Source organism: Plenodomus lingam (genome assembly GCF_022343315.1).
Source record: "Plenodomus lingam strain CAN1 chromosome Unknown contig_14, whole genome shotgun sequence".
Classification (NCBI taxonomy): Eukaryota; Fungi; Ascomycota; class Dothideomycetes; order Pleosporales; family Leptosphaeriaceae; genus Plenodomus; species Plenodomus lingam.
The window spans coordinates 2622282-2638986 of NW_027093932.1; the positions used below are offsets into that span (position 1 = coordinate 2622282).

General features: G+C 51.9%; 9 protein-coding genes across 9 annotated transcripts; 5 read left to right on the forward strand and 4 right to left on the reverse strand.

The window, feature by feature from the left end:
• Positions 1 to 378: 378 nt before the first annotated feature.
• On the reverse strand, positions 379 to 5066 carry IAQ61_002911 (uncharacterized protein; the record flags this gene model as incomplete). Its single annotated transcript, XM_066095752.1, has 5 exons — positions 379 to 910; positions 966 to 1201; positions 1248 to 1386; positions 1905 to 4038; positions 4091 to 5066. The coding sequence occupies 5 exons, from the start codon at positions 5064 to 5066 to the stop codon at positions 379 to 381; spliced, it is 4017 nt and encodes a 1338-aa protein (XP_065954588.1).
• A 1079-nt stretch (positions 5067 to 6145) lies between these two features.
• On the reverse strand, positions 6146 to 7693 carry TVP18 (Golgi apparatus membrane protein tvp18). Its single transcript, XM_003843288.2, has 4 exons — positions 7354 to 7693; positions 7281 to 7296; positions 7084 to 7176; positions 6146 to 7027 (listed from the first exon to the last, which is right to left on the reverse strand). The coding sequence occupies exons 1-4, from the start codon at positions 7388 to 7390 to the stop codon at positions 6727 to 6729; spliced, it is 447 nt and encodes a 148-aa protein (XP_003843336.1). The 5' UTR covers positions 7391 to 7693; the 3' UTR covers positions 6146 to 6726.
• Positions 7694 to 7719: 26 nt separating this feature from the next.
• On the forward strand, positions 7720 to 8860 carry IAQ61_002913 (uncharacterized protein; the record flags this gene model as incomplete). The annotated part of the gene is made up of 3 exons (XM_003843287.2): positions 7720 to 8119; positions 8238 to 8551; positions 8602 to 8860. The coding sequence occupies exons 1-3, from the start codon at positions 7862 to 7864 to the stop codon at positions 8858 to 8860; spliced, it is 831 nt and encodes a 276-aa protein (XP_003843335.2). The 5' UTR covers positions 7720 to 7861.
• A 351-nt stretch (positions 8861 to 9211) lies between these two features.
• On the reverse strand, positions 9212 to 9902 carry IAQ61_002914 (uncharacterized protein; the record flags this gene model as incomplete). Its single annotated transcript, XM_003843286.2, has 2 exons — positions 9212 to 9278; positions 9334 to 9902. Coding segments are annotated over 2 exons (636 nt in total), but the record flags the coding sequence as incomplete, so codon positions are not given.
• A 311-nt stretch (positions 9903 to 10213) lies between these two features.
• On the forward strand, positions 10214 to 11090 carry IAQ61_002915 (uncharacterized protein; the record flags this gene model as incomplete). The annotated part of the gene is made up of 5 exons (XM_066095753.1): positions 10214 to 10344; positions 10615 to 10681; positions 10747 to 10761; positions 10943 to 11014; positions 11076 to 11090. 5 exons carry the CDS (start codon positions 10214 to 10216, stop codon positions 11088 to 11090), a joined length of 300 nt encoding a protein of 99 aa, XP_065954589.1.
• A 1232-nt stretch (positions 11091 to 12322) lies between these two features.
• IAQ61_002916 (uncharacterized protein) lies at positions 12323 to 13238 on the forward strand (the record flags this gene model as incomplete). Its single annotated transcript, XM_066095754.1, has 2 exons — positions 12323 to 12563; positions 12670 to 13238. The coding sequence occupies 2 exons, from the start codon at positions 12323 to 12325 to the stop codon at positions 13236 to 13238; spliced, it is 810 nt and encodes a 269-aa protein (XP_065954590.1).
• Positions 13239 to 13275: 37 nt separating this feature from the next.
• IAQ61_002917 (uncharacterized protein) lies at positions 13276 to 14271 on the forward strand (the record flags this gene model as incomplete). Its single annotated transcript, XM_066095755.1, has 1 exon — positions 13276 to 14271. One exon carries the CDS (start codon positions 13276 to 13278, stop codon positions 14269 to 14271), a length of 996 nt encoding a protein of 331 aa, XP_065954591.1.
• A 343-nt stretch (positions 14272 to 14614) lies between these two features.
• IAQ61_002918 (uncharacterized protein) lies at positions 14615 to 15541 on the reverse strand (the record flags this gene model as incomplete). Its single annotated transcript, XM_003843283.2, has 2 exons — positions 14615 to 14839; positions 14894 to 15541. 2 exons carry the CDS (start codon positions 15539 to 15541, stop codon positions 14615 to 14617), a joined length of 873 nt encoding a protein of 290 aa, XP_003843331.2.
• Positions 15542 to 15683: 142 nt separating this feature from the next.
• IAQ61_002919 (uncharacterized protein) lies at positions 15684 to 16685 on the forward strand (the record flags this gene model as incomplete). The annotated part of the gene is made up of 7 exons (XM_066095756.1): positions 15684 to 15707; positions 15766 to 15833; positions 16012 to 16039; positions 16184 to 16207; positions 16386 to 16393; positions 16435 to 16446; positions 16628 to 16685. The coding sequence occupies 7 exons, from the start codon at positions 15684 to 15686 to the stop codon at positions 16683 to 16685; spliced, it is 222 nt and encodes a 73-aa protein (XP_065954592.1).
• Positions 16686 to 16705: the final 20 nt, after the last annotated feature.

Below are 16705 nucleotides of genomic sequence, written 5' to 3' on the forward strand. Positions count from 1 at the left end.
AGAGGTTGCCCAACATTATAGGATTTATTTTGCCAAAGAAATCTTCTAAATATCAGCATACGAGTGTTGGTATCGCTCAAGTTTGGCCATCCCACCATCACTGATTTCTTGTTTTTCAGCCGGCGCTAGGAGACCATATATTAAAACCAAACAATTTACATCCCGGCATACCAGATAAGGCTATATAGTTCCTGGGCCATCGGCCATGTGTCGCTGGCAATACAATGCAGCTCGGATTGCGGAATGAGATAGCGACTACGGACATCCGCGTCTTTGCGTAAAAACCAGCACTATCATTTTCCTCAGCAAGATCCACTACTAGAATGAGCAATCATACCACATGTACACCAACAGATCCCTTCAATTTCACAGAGGAATTCACAATCCCACAGCAGAACCCCCGCTCCCACCCCGCAACCACTGCCCCTCTGCTCCTTCAAGCAAACACACAACTTCCCCATGCCCCCTCTTCTCCGCCCAGAACCGTGGTGTCCGCTCTTTGCTATCCAATTTCAAAGGATCGGCACCCTTGTCCACCAAATACCCCACAATCTCCAGCTTCCCAAACTCCGCAGCTCGATAGAGTGCCGTACCAAGACTAAATGGCTTGCGCTCTGCATACGTCTTGGGCTCTTTTTCATACTTGACCTCATTAACAGCTGCACCTTTTTCCACAACTAGGCGGACTACGGCGAGGGCGTCGGGTTTGTCGCGGAGGACGGTGTAGTGGAGGAGTTGTCCGCGGTGAGGATCTGCGCCTCGTTGGAAAAGTGTTTGGATGGTTTGTAGAGGTGCTTGGAGCATGGCGTAGGATGTAGACGTGAGATCCCAGTCGCAGCGGCTGTTGGGATCAGCGCCATGGTCGAGCAGCCATGCTACCATTTCCTCATCAGAAGTTGATGATGGGATGCTGAAGTATTATTAGCGGACATTGCAATATGGACATATTAACTTGTAAGCAATACCCCAAGACAGCAGGCAGATTTCGACCCATAGGCTCATTGATATCCCATCCGCGCGTGAGAAACAATGCTAAAATCTCATAGGCTTGCGAACGCACAGCATCATCAGCTGGAAGATGTCCGCCTGCAACATTTTCATCAAGCAAGTGCTGCACCACTCTTATGTCTTTGCGCGATATGGCTTCGGAAAGTGAAGCGAAAAAGCCATTCTGGACGGGGCTGCTGTTCTGCGGCTTGTTCTACGGGTGCGGCCTCATGATGAGGATCATGTAGAAGCCGTCGGACCTGTTCCTTGACACCGTCGAGATCGCCTTTACAACTGGCCTGGTAACATAGCTGGACCTGTTCAGGTCTTGAATAGCGCGCAAGGTTGTGTGTTATGGGCGCAGGAGCGGAGACTTTCTGGAAACCTGCATAGTAAAGCCTAGAGGGAATAATGTATTTCGCTTGAAGGAAGGATAGGTTTGTATATGCTGTGAATGCGAGGACAGCGGGGCGTTGTCTTGGCGTTGTGAAGCTTACATCTATCAAGCTCTTGGAGGTGTACACTGCAATGGTAACTTACAGGTGTAAAACTGTTGACAACTAAAAGCGACGAGAGAATCAACAAGAGCGAAACACGCAGGATTATCCAAGTAGACGCGCTCGTGTTTTATGTAACAGACTAGAAAAAGAAGCCATCAGAAACAGACGAAAAAGGTAAGGAGAGGAATATCACTGGTAGAGCAACATGTGGTGTGTCAGGCTGGTCAGGAGAAACCCCTTCACGACAATCACTCGTATACACATCTACAATTGCAATGTCTACCTATAAGCTACTGCCATAAAAAAAAGCGCGCACTAGTACTGGCTTGATACTCTCGTCTTCAGGATAGACTTTGTGGTCAGCCAAAAACAGCGTCTACGAATTATGCCACATCCTTATCTTGTTGCTGGACTGACGACGGCTTCTGCGCCTGCGCTTCACTTCCTGTGGCCGCAGGCGAGATAGTCGGCTTGTCCTCAAGACCAGGGCCCGATCCGGGAAAAGCACCTGGTGCATCCACCGAGCCAGAGGCAGTTTCAGTAATCAGCGGATCTGCGGGCTGTACGGTAGCCGAGATCTTGGACGCGACGGGCTCCAGTGTCTCGGAAACTCGGGCGACAGCTGGCTGGACCGCTTGTTGTACGGTCTCCGAGGCCTTGGACACGGCGGGCGAGACAGTATTGGTTACGTTGGAAGCTACCGGCTTCAAAGTCGACGAAGTATGCTCAACTGCTGAAGAAGTCTGGTCGATGGTTGCCTCGACTGCAGCGGCTGGCTCACTGTGATTAGTGGTAGTCTTGACTAGATCATCCTCTCGTGATTCACCAGGCAAGGACTTGTCCATGACGTCGTTGGAAGAATTATTCTTTTGCGAGTCGGTGGGCCCGTCTTGCGTACTCTTCGCTGGAGCCGGAGCCCTCAGGGCATCCTGGATTGTGGCAGCCATCCTAGCCGCTGCCACGTCAAGAGCGCCGTCTTCACGAAAACTCCAAATGGTAGTGACTGGACCAATAGACAACTTCTGTGTGGGAACAGCAGCCCCGGCAGACATGGTAGCTGTAGCGGAGGCTGCGGGCTTTCGTCTCTGGGGTCCCTTAGCCCTACCCTTGCGAGCATCTTGCAGAGGAGCAGCCTCTTCTTCCTTTTCCGGTTCAGGCTCCTTGACTTTGGGTGCCTGAGGTCCCAGTCCAAGTTTACTGTTAAGATCCGACAAGAAGCCGGCTTGGAGGGCCGCAATCTTCGAGGTCGCAGGGCGCGCAGGAACGGGAGGCTTCGCTTTGGCTTGCGAACTGTCGTTGTCCGACTGCGAATCTACAGTGGGTACTTTCTCTGAAGATCCGGTAGAAGGCTTGCTCGGGCGGACCGAAATCTGGGGCTTTGGACGCTCAGGAATGATGGGTGCCTTCTTGTCGACAGGAGATACTGACTCCTTCGCCGGGCGAGCTGGGATTTCAGGGCGCGCTGGAACGGTCGGCTTATCGGTCACAGGTGATTCTTCGGCATATTCGTTGGTGTCTTCCATCTGTGGCGCGCTGACAGTAGTTTCAAGATGGCCATATGAGGGCGAGTCTTCCCAAATGTCCTGGCTGGGGAAGCGCTGTTGCATACCAGGGCGTATAGGATTCTCATCGCGAACTTTGCCAAGGTGCTTGTTCTCCGCTGCGAAGCGCCTGGTGTGATCAGGAAGGAAAGACTGCTGGTCTTCTTTGGCGATATGAGTCTTGCGCTCTTCTTCCGTGCTGGGATCCTCGAAGACCTTTGCAGGGCTCACATCCTTGATACCGCCAGCAGATTCCGGCTCATCGACAGCGACAGGCTCTGGAGTCTCGACAGTGGTCTCGAGCTGCAGACTACCCGGAGTATCCTCCCAGACGTCCTGACTGGGAAAGTGGTGACGAGCAACACTGGGTCGCTTGAGCTTGTCCACCTGCGACTTGGGCTTCTTTGTGTCTTCCTCATCTTCTGGAAACAATGGTTCATACTCCTTGTGCGACTCGAGTGGAGTACCACCCCGGTCGAACTGCGCAGGGCTGGGGATGACGCGCTGCGGAGGATTGTTGTTTCGACTCGAACTCCTGCTATGGCTTCGGCCTTTGGTCATGTATGCTGGTGTGCCGTCTTCGTTGACAGTGTATTCATTGCCGTGACGTTCCAACTCAGGCGAAACGGCAGGCTGCCTCCATTCGTTATCGGGATGCTTCTTTACCTCATCGGAGGCAAGAATGGGCGTGCCATAGCCACGCTCAGTCACCCACCCGCCTTGTTCCGTAGTGTTTCCACCTTGTGGACCCAGGTCTTCTGTTGGGGGATCATAGCCTCCTCCGTGTATTTTGCTGCTTCGGTGAGCGGGCGGATCGATATGAATAACCTCGCCTTGCTCGTCAACTTCTTGGCCTGCTTCGTTGCGGAGAGGAGAGTCGGTGTGGCCAGCCTTGATCGAGGCAGGACGGCCAGATTGTGGTCTAGGCGATGCCATTCTCGAGGCGAATTGTTCGGTGGCAATGTAACCAATCTGTTCGTCCGGTGTACTGATGGCATCTCTAGAGGTACCTATTGCACTTGTCAGTCTTTATTCATTGTGGAATGTCTCAGATCACTGTACCCATGCCAACATCCTGACCCTTGGTATGCACAAGCTTCTCCAAGTTGTCTGCACGCCAGTGATAGTCTTTTCTGTTCTCTTGGATATGAGGTCCGTATTCACCAGCCTTTTCGCGCTTCAGGTCCTCCGGATGTCGCTCGTACCACTTCTGCTCGAACTCGTCGTTTGAGATGACCCCATGCCCGTGCATTCCATAGCTGCCTGGGGGTCCATGGAAGATTTCACGACCGCTCTTGGTACGTCCGTGATGGCGTCCACCAGATTTTGGGTGAAATGCACCACCAGAGCCCGGCTGGTGCGCATGAGGTGCCGGGCTAGGAGCTTGCACGTCTCCAGCACCACGAAACATGGGCACCTGCACGCCGATTTCCGGGATGCCATGCGCATCTTTGTCATTGTAAATAGAGCTGGGCCTGGAGCCAATCGAGGATCCAGAGCGGCCTGACTTGGTAGTGCTCTGGGCCACTTTCTCGTCGACCGAAAGCTGCTTGCCAAAGCCTGCTGCCTCTGCCGAGGAGGAGTCGGTGCGTGTCACCGCCTGAATTCTACTCTTGGCTGTGGAGCTAGGGACTGAGGCTGTGGGAGCGTGGAGAGGCAGATCGCCAGCAACACTCTTCAATTGATGGGGCGAGCCAGCTGGACCGAGGCTGTCGCTGGTGAGGGTCTTGGAGAGGTCTTCGAAGCTGGCGTACTCGCTACCTTCTTCTCCCAGCGAGGGCATTGACACGCTGGGCGGGCGAGAGGGGGTGTCGGTGGTGAGACGGCCGCCCTCTCTCGGCGGGGGCCCGTTGTGGAGGTAGGTTGGGTCATTGAGGGGGGAGCGGGCGTATCTGTCCCCCGCGGGCGAGACTGAGCGTTCGATGCCACGCTTTGGGCGTGGAGGAATTTTGGGCACATCCATGTGGGATTGGGGGGCGGGCGCAGGGCTTTTCTCCGTGCGCGCCGGGCGGGGAGGTATTGTTGGTGGGGCGCTCATGGTGTCTGGGTAGTGTAGAGGTGGGATGTGCGGGGAAAAGTGATGTGAGGCAAGCTACGTGGGGTGACAAGGTCAGCGAAGAAAGTCGGACAAGGAGCGCAGTAGAGGCCAGAAGACATGAAATGAAGCGTGAGATAAGCGGGCCGTTGAATGGCAGGGAATCGATGATGTGATGGCTGGTACAATAGCTTCACAGTAGAAAAGCTGCGCAGCACCTGGCACAACCAGCTCTGTGGCTCCCATGCCCGCCGATGCAGAGCCAGCCAATGAGCGCGGCCGTGTTTGACGATACCAGCGGAGAAAGCTGGAGGAGATAAAGCGAGATGATTGGCACTTACCTCGGAGTGCGTGGGGTTACAAGTCAATCAGTAGTATAGTCAAGGGAGGGGGAGAGAGAGAAAGAGAGAGAGAGAGAGAGAAAGAGAGAGAGAGAGAGAGAGAGAGGGAGGGATGGCGGGAGCAGTACTAGAGCGAGTGTTCAAGAGTATGAAGTATGGACAAGACAAGAAACGTCAGAAAATCCAGCGGTACCTGTGCAGTCTTATGTGCTGTGCAGAGTGAGTACAGGGTGCAGAGTGCATGTACTGGACCAGCATTCTCGCTGGCTGGCCAGGACCCGCTTGCATCATCTTCCCGAATGGCGCAGGCGCAAGGGTCTGTTTGGCAACCTGAAAGGCCACCACAGTGCAGAGCCTGCTCGCCCACAGGCCTGTTTCGACTATCCCCATACATGCATGGTGTCTGGTGTCTGATGTATCGTGTATCGTGTCGGGTCTTGTTGTAGGTACCTTATTCGAGACTGCTAACCAATCAAGAAGACATCGAGTCTGCGCAACGCTTTCAACCGTACCAGACAGATCCATCAACCCGCAACCCGCCGTCACAAAACTCCACGGCTCGCTCATTCAAATGCTCAATTGCAAGAAGCCAGAGCCAAAGTGAATCGATACAAGGCCAAGCAAGCGTGCAGAGCCTTTGCGGCCAACGTGTGAGCTACGCCACTTTCCGTCATCAAGCCTGTCTAGCGCTCTCCCCCGCACCATCCATCCATCATCTGGAAGCGCATGCTGCGGTAATGGTCCCTTGTTCCCGTCTACCTAGAATCCTGGTAGCCAGCCATCGCTAGAGTAGTTGCAAGCAGAGTTGGCAAAGGGCATTTGTTAGCTTCAATGACAAGTCAACGTCAGCTCCCACTGAAAGCCAATGGACTAAAGATGTCAAAAACAGCATTCACCATGCGAGCTTGGAAACGCTGTCATGGCCTCATGTGGGGCACAAGTGCAATTGTGACAACGAGTCAAAGCCATGTCACCAACATCATCAGTGACCTTGTCATCTCCTACAGGCAACAATTCCATGTGTTCATAAAATAGATGATTGCATTCCTTTTTGCAAATGACATGCCATGCGCAATGCGCGCCCTGTTCCACTCCAGTCCTCCTGAAGACACGTCCAGAAACGCCTAGCAATTGATTCCTGATACAAGGACTCGAGACCCAGCTTCAACCGCCTATCCAACGTGCTGTACTGATACTCATGGGTGAGCCTTGCTGTACGTCGCTGCCCATTTCCCCCTAACAAGCACCGCATCGTGTCTCACACATACGAGTCCGTGTCTGATCTTGCGCTCTCTTCCCCTTCACTGAGGTCCGTAATCTTTTTAGATGATCATTTGTGCGACGCCCTGTCCACCTAGGGTTTTGCTGCCCTGGAATTGCTGCCCCTTGAATCCAGCAAGTGCATAGAACATGGAAGCGATTAGCAAGAAGATGGCAGCGACAATTAAGCTTGTCGCCATGGGCCAGATACTGATCCATTGTATCGCACTCATGACAAAGTAGATGACCGCGCGCATGTAGTTGGAGCTGAATTTGCGGATAAAGTTGTCAAAGGTCGACGACGTCGGACAGATGCGCAGCAAGAGGGGTATCTCGATGAATATAATGATGAAGGAACAAACTCTGTCCGTGTCTATCAGCCGTGTTGCTGCTTCAGAGAGACTGAGGGGGGGACGTACAAGCATACAATGCTGAATGCGATCACAAAGTTGGCGTGGAAGATGTTTGCGATGCCGAGGGCGAAGCATAGGAATATGCACAGCACTCCGGTCCTAATAACGCAAGTGAGTATGCAATGACCAGAGACTTGCTACTGCAACTCAGTTCTATTCTGAGAAGGGAGTCGCGACATGACTAGTGTGGGAATACGACTGACCATTGACCGTAGATACCTACACAAGTGCCAGGTCAGCAGCTATCTCAGCAGTCATCTGGACAGAGCCTCTTACTGAAATTCCTCGACTTGAACTCCTCAGCGAGCGTCATTCTGAGTGTGATGTATGCGACGGCGTGCAGGGCCTTTTAGGTGTCGTGGGTGGTGTGTTGCGCGAGGTATAGTGTAGCTGGGTGCGGCTGTGTTGATGGCGCGACCTGTGAATAGCGGAGCTCTTGTAGAGATGGGCTGGGCGGCTTCAATCTGCTTGGGGTCTTCGTTCCTTTTGTTGGGTTGTGGAGGCGCAGGATCGTCTATGTAAGGTTGCGTAAGGCTTGTGTGGCTATGCACCTGTCTATCAAGTCGTTGCCTGGCGATTGCAATGGAGGTTGGCTTTACTGCTGCGCAAGTCAGATTCGCGGCTTCTCTGGCGCCTCTCTCTCAGACATAAGTCCACGTACACTAAACTACGCTTGCCGAAAGCGTCTTGGTCGGCAGCTCACACCGAGAACACCGACGGTGGACGTGCGTGCGTGCACCTTCTGTTTCAGCAACCCACAGATGGTCGCAACTTCCATTTGGGCATGTTGGGAACGTTGAGAGGGAAGGAGCCATGGACGCCGTTTGTCGTTGCGATGTCTGCGGCCTTGGGCCTTGGGCTCTATGTCCTGCACCGCTTTCAAACACAACGTTCGCCCTCGCACAGCGACGAGTTTGCATCGCAACCTGTAGACAAACCTCACTGCCAAGACCAAGACCAAGACCAGGATCGTGCAGTACTGGCTATGGATCCGAAGGAGAGGGCGCTTCATGAGGGCTTCATGCGTGAGGCCATCGCTATGGTGAGTCACAATCACTACACTTTGCACACTCTACACTATACACCACACACTGATCCAACCTGCTCATGTGCAGCCAAGGTTGTGCATTTGATATTGGCTAACCCATTACCTGTACCAGGCTGAACTCGCACTCAAGAGTGACGAGACACCTGTGGGCTGCGTCTTTGTCAAAGATGGCGAAATCATTGGTCGAGGCATGAACGAAACAAACCGAACACTCAATGGTACCCGCCACGCCGAGTTTGTAGCCATTGCCAGCATTCTGTCCAAACACCCAATCAGCATCCTCAACGAGACTGATCTGTACGTGACCGTGGAGCCATGTGTCATGTGTGCGTCTATGCTCCGTCAGTACGGAATCAAGGCGGTCTACTTTGGCTGCTGGAACGAGCGTTTCGGAGGCACAGGTGGTGTACTGAATGTCCACTGCGAGTAAGCCAATCCACGATCTTGTTGTCTTTCCAAGTCCTAACAAAGTACAGTCCCAGTGTCGACAAGCCGTACCCTGTCACTGGTGGTATCTTCAGGGAAGAAGCTATCATGCTGTTGCGTAAGTTCTACGTCCAAGAGAATGAGAAAGCCCCGGAACCCAAGCAGAAGAAGACGAGAGAGCTTAAGACGGAGATTCTGCCCATGGACGTTCATCAGCCAAAGTCCACACCACCACCGGTACTGCGTGCGCCGCCTGTCGCCGTTCCAAACATCGCAATCTCTTCCGCTTCTTCCAGACTTCTTGCCTGATCGCCCTCCAAGGCCGCTCAATAATGAGCATAAACATATATAGATACCCGCATTATAGATCTTAACCACAAAGCATGGCCCAGTGAAATACAACATTGTCATTAGCAATTTCGTGCATGAACTTGCACAGCGTGGCGTTGGCTCGTGACCTTCGAGTTGAAAATCGTACCAGCGATCTACTATGTGATCGCCCAACCCTCGACAACAGTGTACAACATCGAGGCGTGCCTCGTGACCCAACATCTTTTGAAATTTTTTATGCCTACTTGAATACAAGCATAATCCGGAGCGTACGTTGAAAGCTGTATGCGCGAATGGGTATATTGGTAGATGATGCCGAGCTGCTGGCTCTTACTTTCCGTCCCCTCCACCCGACACCAACTGAACAACGAGGAACAATGCAAGGACCCACCAGTACCTATGAGGCGGTTAGCATACTCCTTTCAAATCCCATAGGCCCAAAGTTCACTCACTTCTGCAAAAAGGTCTTCTCCGGCTCCTTGGAATCCAGCTTCCCATCCGCGTTCAACACAATAGGCTTATTCAACACCGGCTTCGGTCCCGCCGACCTCTTGACAATCTCAATCTCAATCTCCTGCCCACTGCCCTTCGCACTCGTGCCAAAACCCACATGAATCGGCTCACCCATTTCATCCACATGGATAATGAACTTCTTGCGGTACTGCTCCGAGAAGCTAGCCGCCGAGGTGACGATGCCGCGCCATGCCGCAGATTTGGAGTCGGAAAGTCCGACGCGCAAGAGGTGGTCGGAGGCGTAGGAGCCGGTTGGTGGTGTGTAGGATGCCAGTGTGCCGGCCGATTGCTCTACATCGTACTCGATTTGCGCAAGCGGGATGGGCGAGGAGATGGAGGGATCTGAGGTGGTTGGGACCGACGACACGTATAGCGTTACTGAAGATGCGACCGCGAAGGGGAGCAGGAGGAGTTGTGTGAGTAGCATGGTGAATGTTGCTGATATATGAAAGTGCAACGAAGACATGGGGTTCGCCGCGAGATGGTGTTCCATCATGCACGCTTGGAGCTGGACGGCCAAATGTATCGCCGGACCACCCGTTCATTCACTCTATGCAGTAAGCTCGGTGACCCACACATTTCCCCACTACTAAGCTTGCGACCAAGTCCAAACTAGCTCTTCTATTCCCTTTGGGTCTCTTTCAAGATATACGGTATTGTTTAGTCTACATCAATGTGGCCTGATAATTATTTTAAGCTGTTCGATGCCATTCAACGCCGTTTTTCAAGTTAACGCACCTAGGCAAGTAACATGGATTGAATAGATCGTGACAGCTGCTACCGTGCGCTTATGAAATAAACGTTGGGCAGCGGTGTGCGATGACTGGCAATAGTACACAGAAAATACAATTATCACGTAGGACTATTGTGAGTGTCACAGACTGGCAGAGTAATCCTTCCACTATCTGCACACTGATTGTTGGAAATATCAATGGGAGCACGTTGAATATGTACGTTATGGGTTTCCTTGTCAAGTATCTTACTGTGTATATATGTACAGCATATTCATGTATCTTAGTAGTTTCTTCTGATTGTATTAGAGGGCCAAGAGTCACAGACCCTCAACACTCGGAATACCTAGCCTTTTGATACTCTCTTTGTAACTCCTTAGAGCGTTTTCTAACTGGCTTCTGACCCCGCCCGCCTGTTGCCATGGCACATTTTGATTAATTGATCGAGCCTAAACTCTCTTAGAGCAGACTTGTTGATGTATATTGAAGAATGTACGAAAGTATCATGCGGCTTGTACCAGGCAGGTACGCGAGATCTTCTTATGCTCACCTACCGGTAACTTACTGGCCCTACCTGGCCAGATTTGGGTCTTTATATAGCCTTCTTGACCCAACATAAAGTGTACACTACAACTCGTAAGTATATTATCATCATCATTCAAGTTAAAATCTTACAATGAATATGCGTTTGCTCTCACCGCGATTCTCTTTGTAGCCATCAGCAATATTTGCGGCCAAAATTACTACCCTGGCCAAAGTGGACTTGGTGTTATGTCTTGACTTTACTACTATATATCACCTACTAATTACTGTGTAGCACCTTGTGCACGAATATCGGACTGCTGCTGCTGTGAAGGAAATTACCACTTACTGTGCGGCGCCGGACCTGGTAAGTATTTTCCCCCTTGGACTTATTACAATGTTTTTCCTTGCACTAAGAAATTCAACAGACCGAAGGTGCGTAGCTAACACCGCATCGACGGAGGCTGTGTCGCCCCTTGTGATCCACCCGCCCCTTGGTGGACGCCTCTGGGGGGATACGGTAGATAGTTGTTCTATCAAATCACGTTGAATAAATCCTACATCACTTTCTGCGTACCATATCCTATCGTGCAAACCTATACCTGATAATCACTTTGCTCAACGAGCTTCGCTTTTCTCAAGTTATTGTTCAATATACGGTACAATGTATACATTTCGTACTATACATAGGAGGTCTGAAGTTGCTTCAAAGCTATATAAACAATCCTTAATAAGCGCCCTGAATTCTCACTAAACTACACATATGGTACCGTAGAGGCGGCGATAAAATGTGTTCACATGGTGTCCATACAGCCCTCTTGGCTTGATAAGCACTCTTCAGCATATCATTGCAGTAATATGGATTGAAGGTGCGCTTCTCTCTTGCTGTAATCCTCATTGTAGCTGTCGGTAACAGTGGTGGTCACAGTGCCGTCACCGGTCTTCCTTTAGGCCAAAGATGTGTGAAAGGTCGACGAGGTATTGGTGGCATGTCTTCATCAAATCACCTGGGTTCTACTGCTAAACATAATGTAGGCGTGTCAAAGAGATAAGGATAAATGCTGGTATCTAACTGAACCTGAGGACCTTTTGGGTTGCATGGATAACTATGATACCTGGGTATTTGACCTTGTCCCTACCGTAGACTCTGAACTACCAGGCTTTCCCCTTACTAAAAGGGCGTAACCCTAGCGGATTCGACTACTCCGACTGGACATGAGTGCCAGGTCATCAAGTCCTCACCGTCATGTTTTCCCTTTACCCATAGCAGAGCCTTGATGTGTCCGTCTGATGGCAACGCTAAATAATTGACTTTGCGTCTTACGGTGTTTCCACTGGCGCTCAAGCTACGGCATACCCCAATGAGTGGATCCGAGATTCCACAACCTCCACATTTCCGACTCTCCTGGCAGAGCCGATCGGCAACATTGGCGACACTCCCCAGAATAGCGGGTAGAGAATCCAATCCAATTGCTCCATGTTGATCTTGGGCTCGCTAACCACTCCACTGCCCCGCCCCCACCATGCCAGAGCTCCTGACAGCTTCCCATGAGCTCACCGTGCATCGCTGTGCTGTATCTCAACATTTTTATTTCATTTCTGGGGGTCCTCTACTTACCCTCCTTATTGAACAGCTTCCAGTTTCGCTCCACTGTCACTATCAATTAGCATCATAATGGCTGGCACGGTCCCTTTTAGACAGGCTCAACGCCAGCAATCCAGGCAGTTGTCAACTGACCCTCGCAATGAGCTTCGTCCACATGTTGACCACTACATCGGTATCGATGTCGGCACGGGAAGTGCCCGAGCATGTATTATGAATGATCAGGGCGACATTGTTGGCCTGGCTTCAGAGAATATCGCCCTGTGGCAACCACAGACGGGCTTTTATGTACTGTTCCCTGTCCCGGCCGATTGTAGAGAGCACCTACTAAGAATTGAAGGAACAATCCACATCTGACATCTGGCGATGTATCTGCTCATCTGTCCGACGCGCGTTGGATCAACACAACATCGACCGAGACACCATCCGTGGCATCGGCTTTGACGCGACTTGCTCGCTCGCTGTCTTCAGAGACGACACCGATGAACCGGTATCCGTCACGGGCCCCAATTTCGATAACAAGGACGGAAACGATCGTAACGTCATACTCTGGCTCGACCATCGGCCTGTAGCAGAAACGGAAAAGATTAATGCGACAAACCACAATCTACTTCGATACGTGGGCGGCAAAATGTCCATTGAGATGGAGATTCCCAAGGTACTGTGGCTGAAGAACAACATGCCCAAGGAGCTATTTGATCGCTGCAAGTTCTACGATCTGACTGATGCGCTCACACACTTGGCCACGGGCAGCGAGAGCCGGAGCTTCTGCAGTGTGGTGTGCAAGCAGGGTTTCGTCCCCGTTGGTGTCGATGGCAGTGTCAAGGGCTGGCAAGAAGACTTCTTAAAGGAGATCGGCCTTGAAGATCTTTGCGAGGACAACTTCAAGCGCATGGGAGGCGTGGATAATGTGGTTTGTCCTACTCTGCTATGCTTATGGCAATCTACTGACAAATATGCAGAATGGGCGCTACCTTACAGCTGGTGATCTTGTAGGAACACTCAGCGAAAAGGCGGCCCAGGAAATGGGTCTCTCACCTGGCATCGCAGTCGGAAGCGGTGTCATCGACGCATACGCTGGGTGGATTGGGACCGTTGGCGCCAAAGTCAAGCTGGATGATGATCAGCTCGACATGGACCAACCCAAGAACGACGTGTCACAGGCCTTCACACGTCTCGCCGCGGTTGCGGGAACATCGACATGCCATCTTGCGATGTCGCGCGATCCTGTATTTGTCGATGGTGTCTGGGGTCCCTATCGCGACGTCTTACTGCCTGGCTACTGGATGGCCGAGGGCGGACAAAGTGCCACCGGAGAGCTCCTCAAGCACGTTATTGAGACACACCCTGCGTTCAACGAAGCCGTATCCGTCGCTGAGACGTACAACACAAACATCTACGACTACTTGAACGAGCATCTTCGCGAAATGGCAGAAACGGCGCGCGCACCACACATTGCTTGGCTGGCACGACACTTCTTCTTCTACGGCGACCTCTTCGGTAACCGCTCACCCATCGCCGATCCCAACATGAAAGGTTCGGTGATTGGCCTCAGCTCGGACAAGAGTCTCGATGGTTTGGCGCTGTATTACTACGCCACCATGGAGTTTATTGCTCTGCAAACACATCAAATTGTGTCAGCCATGAATGCCTCAGGGCACGTCATTTCTTCAATCTTCATGTCTGGGTCACAGTGCCAAAATGGACTGCTTATGCAGCTCATGGCTACCGCATGTGACATGCCCGTCCTCATTCCACGATACGTACATGCGGCGGTCGTACATGGTGCTGCTATGCTGGGTGCCAAGGCCGCAAGTACGGATAAGGATGGGAACAGTGAGCCGTTGTGGGACATCATGGATAGGCTGAGCAAGCCTGGTAAGATCGTGAAGCCGTTGGGCGACAAGACGCTCAAGAAGTTGTTGGATGCCAAGTACAAAGTTTTCTTGGAGCAATGCGAGGGTCAGCAACGGTACAGGAAGGACATTGATAGTGCGATCGAAGGATGGAAGAGCACCTGAGCCCAAGAAACGGGTTGGAAAATCCTTTCCGTAGCTGAAGGGCTGGTACAATGCACGCTGAATGTCATGGTAGGGCAATGAGGTGATCACATCTATATTCGATGTGTTACCTCAATCATATTAGGTCATCAGATCCTAGCTCCAACTCCCTCGTAGCGGGAATCTTAGTTCATGCGATAGAAGACGCACGCTATTCGTCTAGTGTATTTGACGCCTGTGGCGACCCTAGTCGCAGCCCTCTCATACATTGTGAAAGGTTTGCATGCAGCCAATGTTCGTAGTAAGGGTATCGTACATCAATAATCGAAGTTGCGCCTGAGCAAGTGATGAGTGAGGACATTGCTTAGTACCGACGGCGCGGTCCGCGTGGTGGGTCATGGCGGCCGCCCTCCCTGAAGCCATAGCGACCGTCTTGGTAGCTGCCTGGGCGGGCACCAGCATTTGTGTCAATATCCATGTCCATGTCGTTGGCTGGCTGTGTAAGGCGTGCTGGAGCTTGCCGAGAGTGCGCGAGGTGAGAGCTGGCCGGGACATCCTTCATGTATACGTAGAGTAGCCTGCCATCCGCCTGAAGTCATGGTCAGTCGTATTGTACCCTCGGGAGTGGACGTGAAGGACTCACTAGGTGATTGTTGAACGTAGCAATGACATTTTCTGCGCCTGCCTTGTCCGCAAACTGCAATTCGACCATGACGGTTGGCGAGGCAGAAATGAGCTTGCATCCCAACGTCTCTCCGCCAATAGGCGACATGACAGCCTCGATATCCTTCGCGGTGGTGCCAAGCGCAAAGTTGCTAGCAACGACAGTGTATGGTCCTCCCGACGCAGCACCCCGAATGCTGAAGCCCCCTGCCCCGCCACCACCACGCGCATCCGTGCTCTTGTTCAGCACCGATGTGAACTTGTCATATGTCCTGCTGTTGCGCTCGACCTGCGACGCCGACACGGTGCGACTGAGCCTGGCGTTCCTACCTCCAGCCGGTGCTGGTGGGTCGGGGTCGTACAAGTCGTTCTTCCACTTGCCGTGGATGTTGGTCGTGGGCTGCAAGTTGGGCTTCGCAGACGCAGAGCGCTTTTGCACGCCTGCGCTGCCGGTGATACGGCTCAGTAGCGACGGCTTCTGCGAATCGGCGCGGGGCTTGTTGGCGACACCTGCACCCGATGCGGCTGTTTTGCGGCCTCGACCAAGGAACTGTTGGGCGAGCGCTTCGTTCTTCTTCTTTGCCCGCGCGTCCTGGACGAAGGAAGCGAAAGACGTTCTCTCTGCCATACTAGATTTTTCGGTTAGTGCCTGAAGTGGCAACGACGCGGCGATGTTTGTGCTGCTACTGCTGCTGCTGCAAATGGTAGTGATTGTGGTGGTGGTCGGCGGACACAGGGAAAAAGAGGGACATGCAAGCGCGTTGGTTCTAATGGACCATATTGTCCTGGAGCGCGTCGCGCCAAGGATAGGAGCTCGGACCCCAATCTTCTCGGCCAAACAATCCGCCGTAGGAGAAAAGTTCCCTTCAAAAGTTGGAGAGCTTTGCGCTTCTCTTTCTGCACCACCACAGCATCTTCTGGTAAGTCGCTCCCCCTTCATCTGCTATTTCCACTCCAACATGATGAACATTCGTGTCGCCCCTATCATACATACATATGGTGATCCGACCACTCAAGCCAAACGAGAAGACTGATTAGCTGAAAAATACTTCGCATTTGTATCAATTTGCTTCGAGAACCACAGCTAACGCTTTGAAGCTGCTTTAGAACTGGAACACCGCATAGCGTTTGGCAGAGATGAAGCCGCTTGAATAGAAAGCATGCGCTGCCGTTGCGCCCTCTTTCGCAGCTCGACTCAGAACCTCTTCCATACGCGATCGCCTCGACCATCACAAGGCGTAATAGGATCGTTATCATGAACCAGGAATAGTTGAGCTGCGAAAGACACCAAGAGGTCAGGCACCACCCCATGCATCCACACACCTAGCACCTGCAATGATGAGCAACCTTAAGTACTATCAAATACCGACCTACCAGTGGGGATCTAACTAAGTTCGATTACCTGATAGCCGTTCTATATCACAATGAATCAGATGATATCCTTTACGAGTCTGTTACTGACTGCTATGCAGTTGATGCTGTGAAGATAGCGGTTCGCTGACCTACACTGTCTAGCCCCAGACTGTCAGCACGGTAAGCACAATTTTTCTTTCAAAATATTTTGCAATGACGAATACCAATTCATGCTAACTCAGACGGGGTCCGCCTCACTGATTGAAAAAACGTTCGAGACTTTTCATCTTTCGGCTGAGCTTCTCACTCATGTTTCCATCTTCAGCGTTTTTGTCGTGAATCAATGCTGACTTGGAACAAGAGTACAGGTTTCTATCATCACTGCTTGGCAGCATCTTGTGCCTGAGCACCGGGACTGATGCGTTACACATTTCAATAT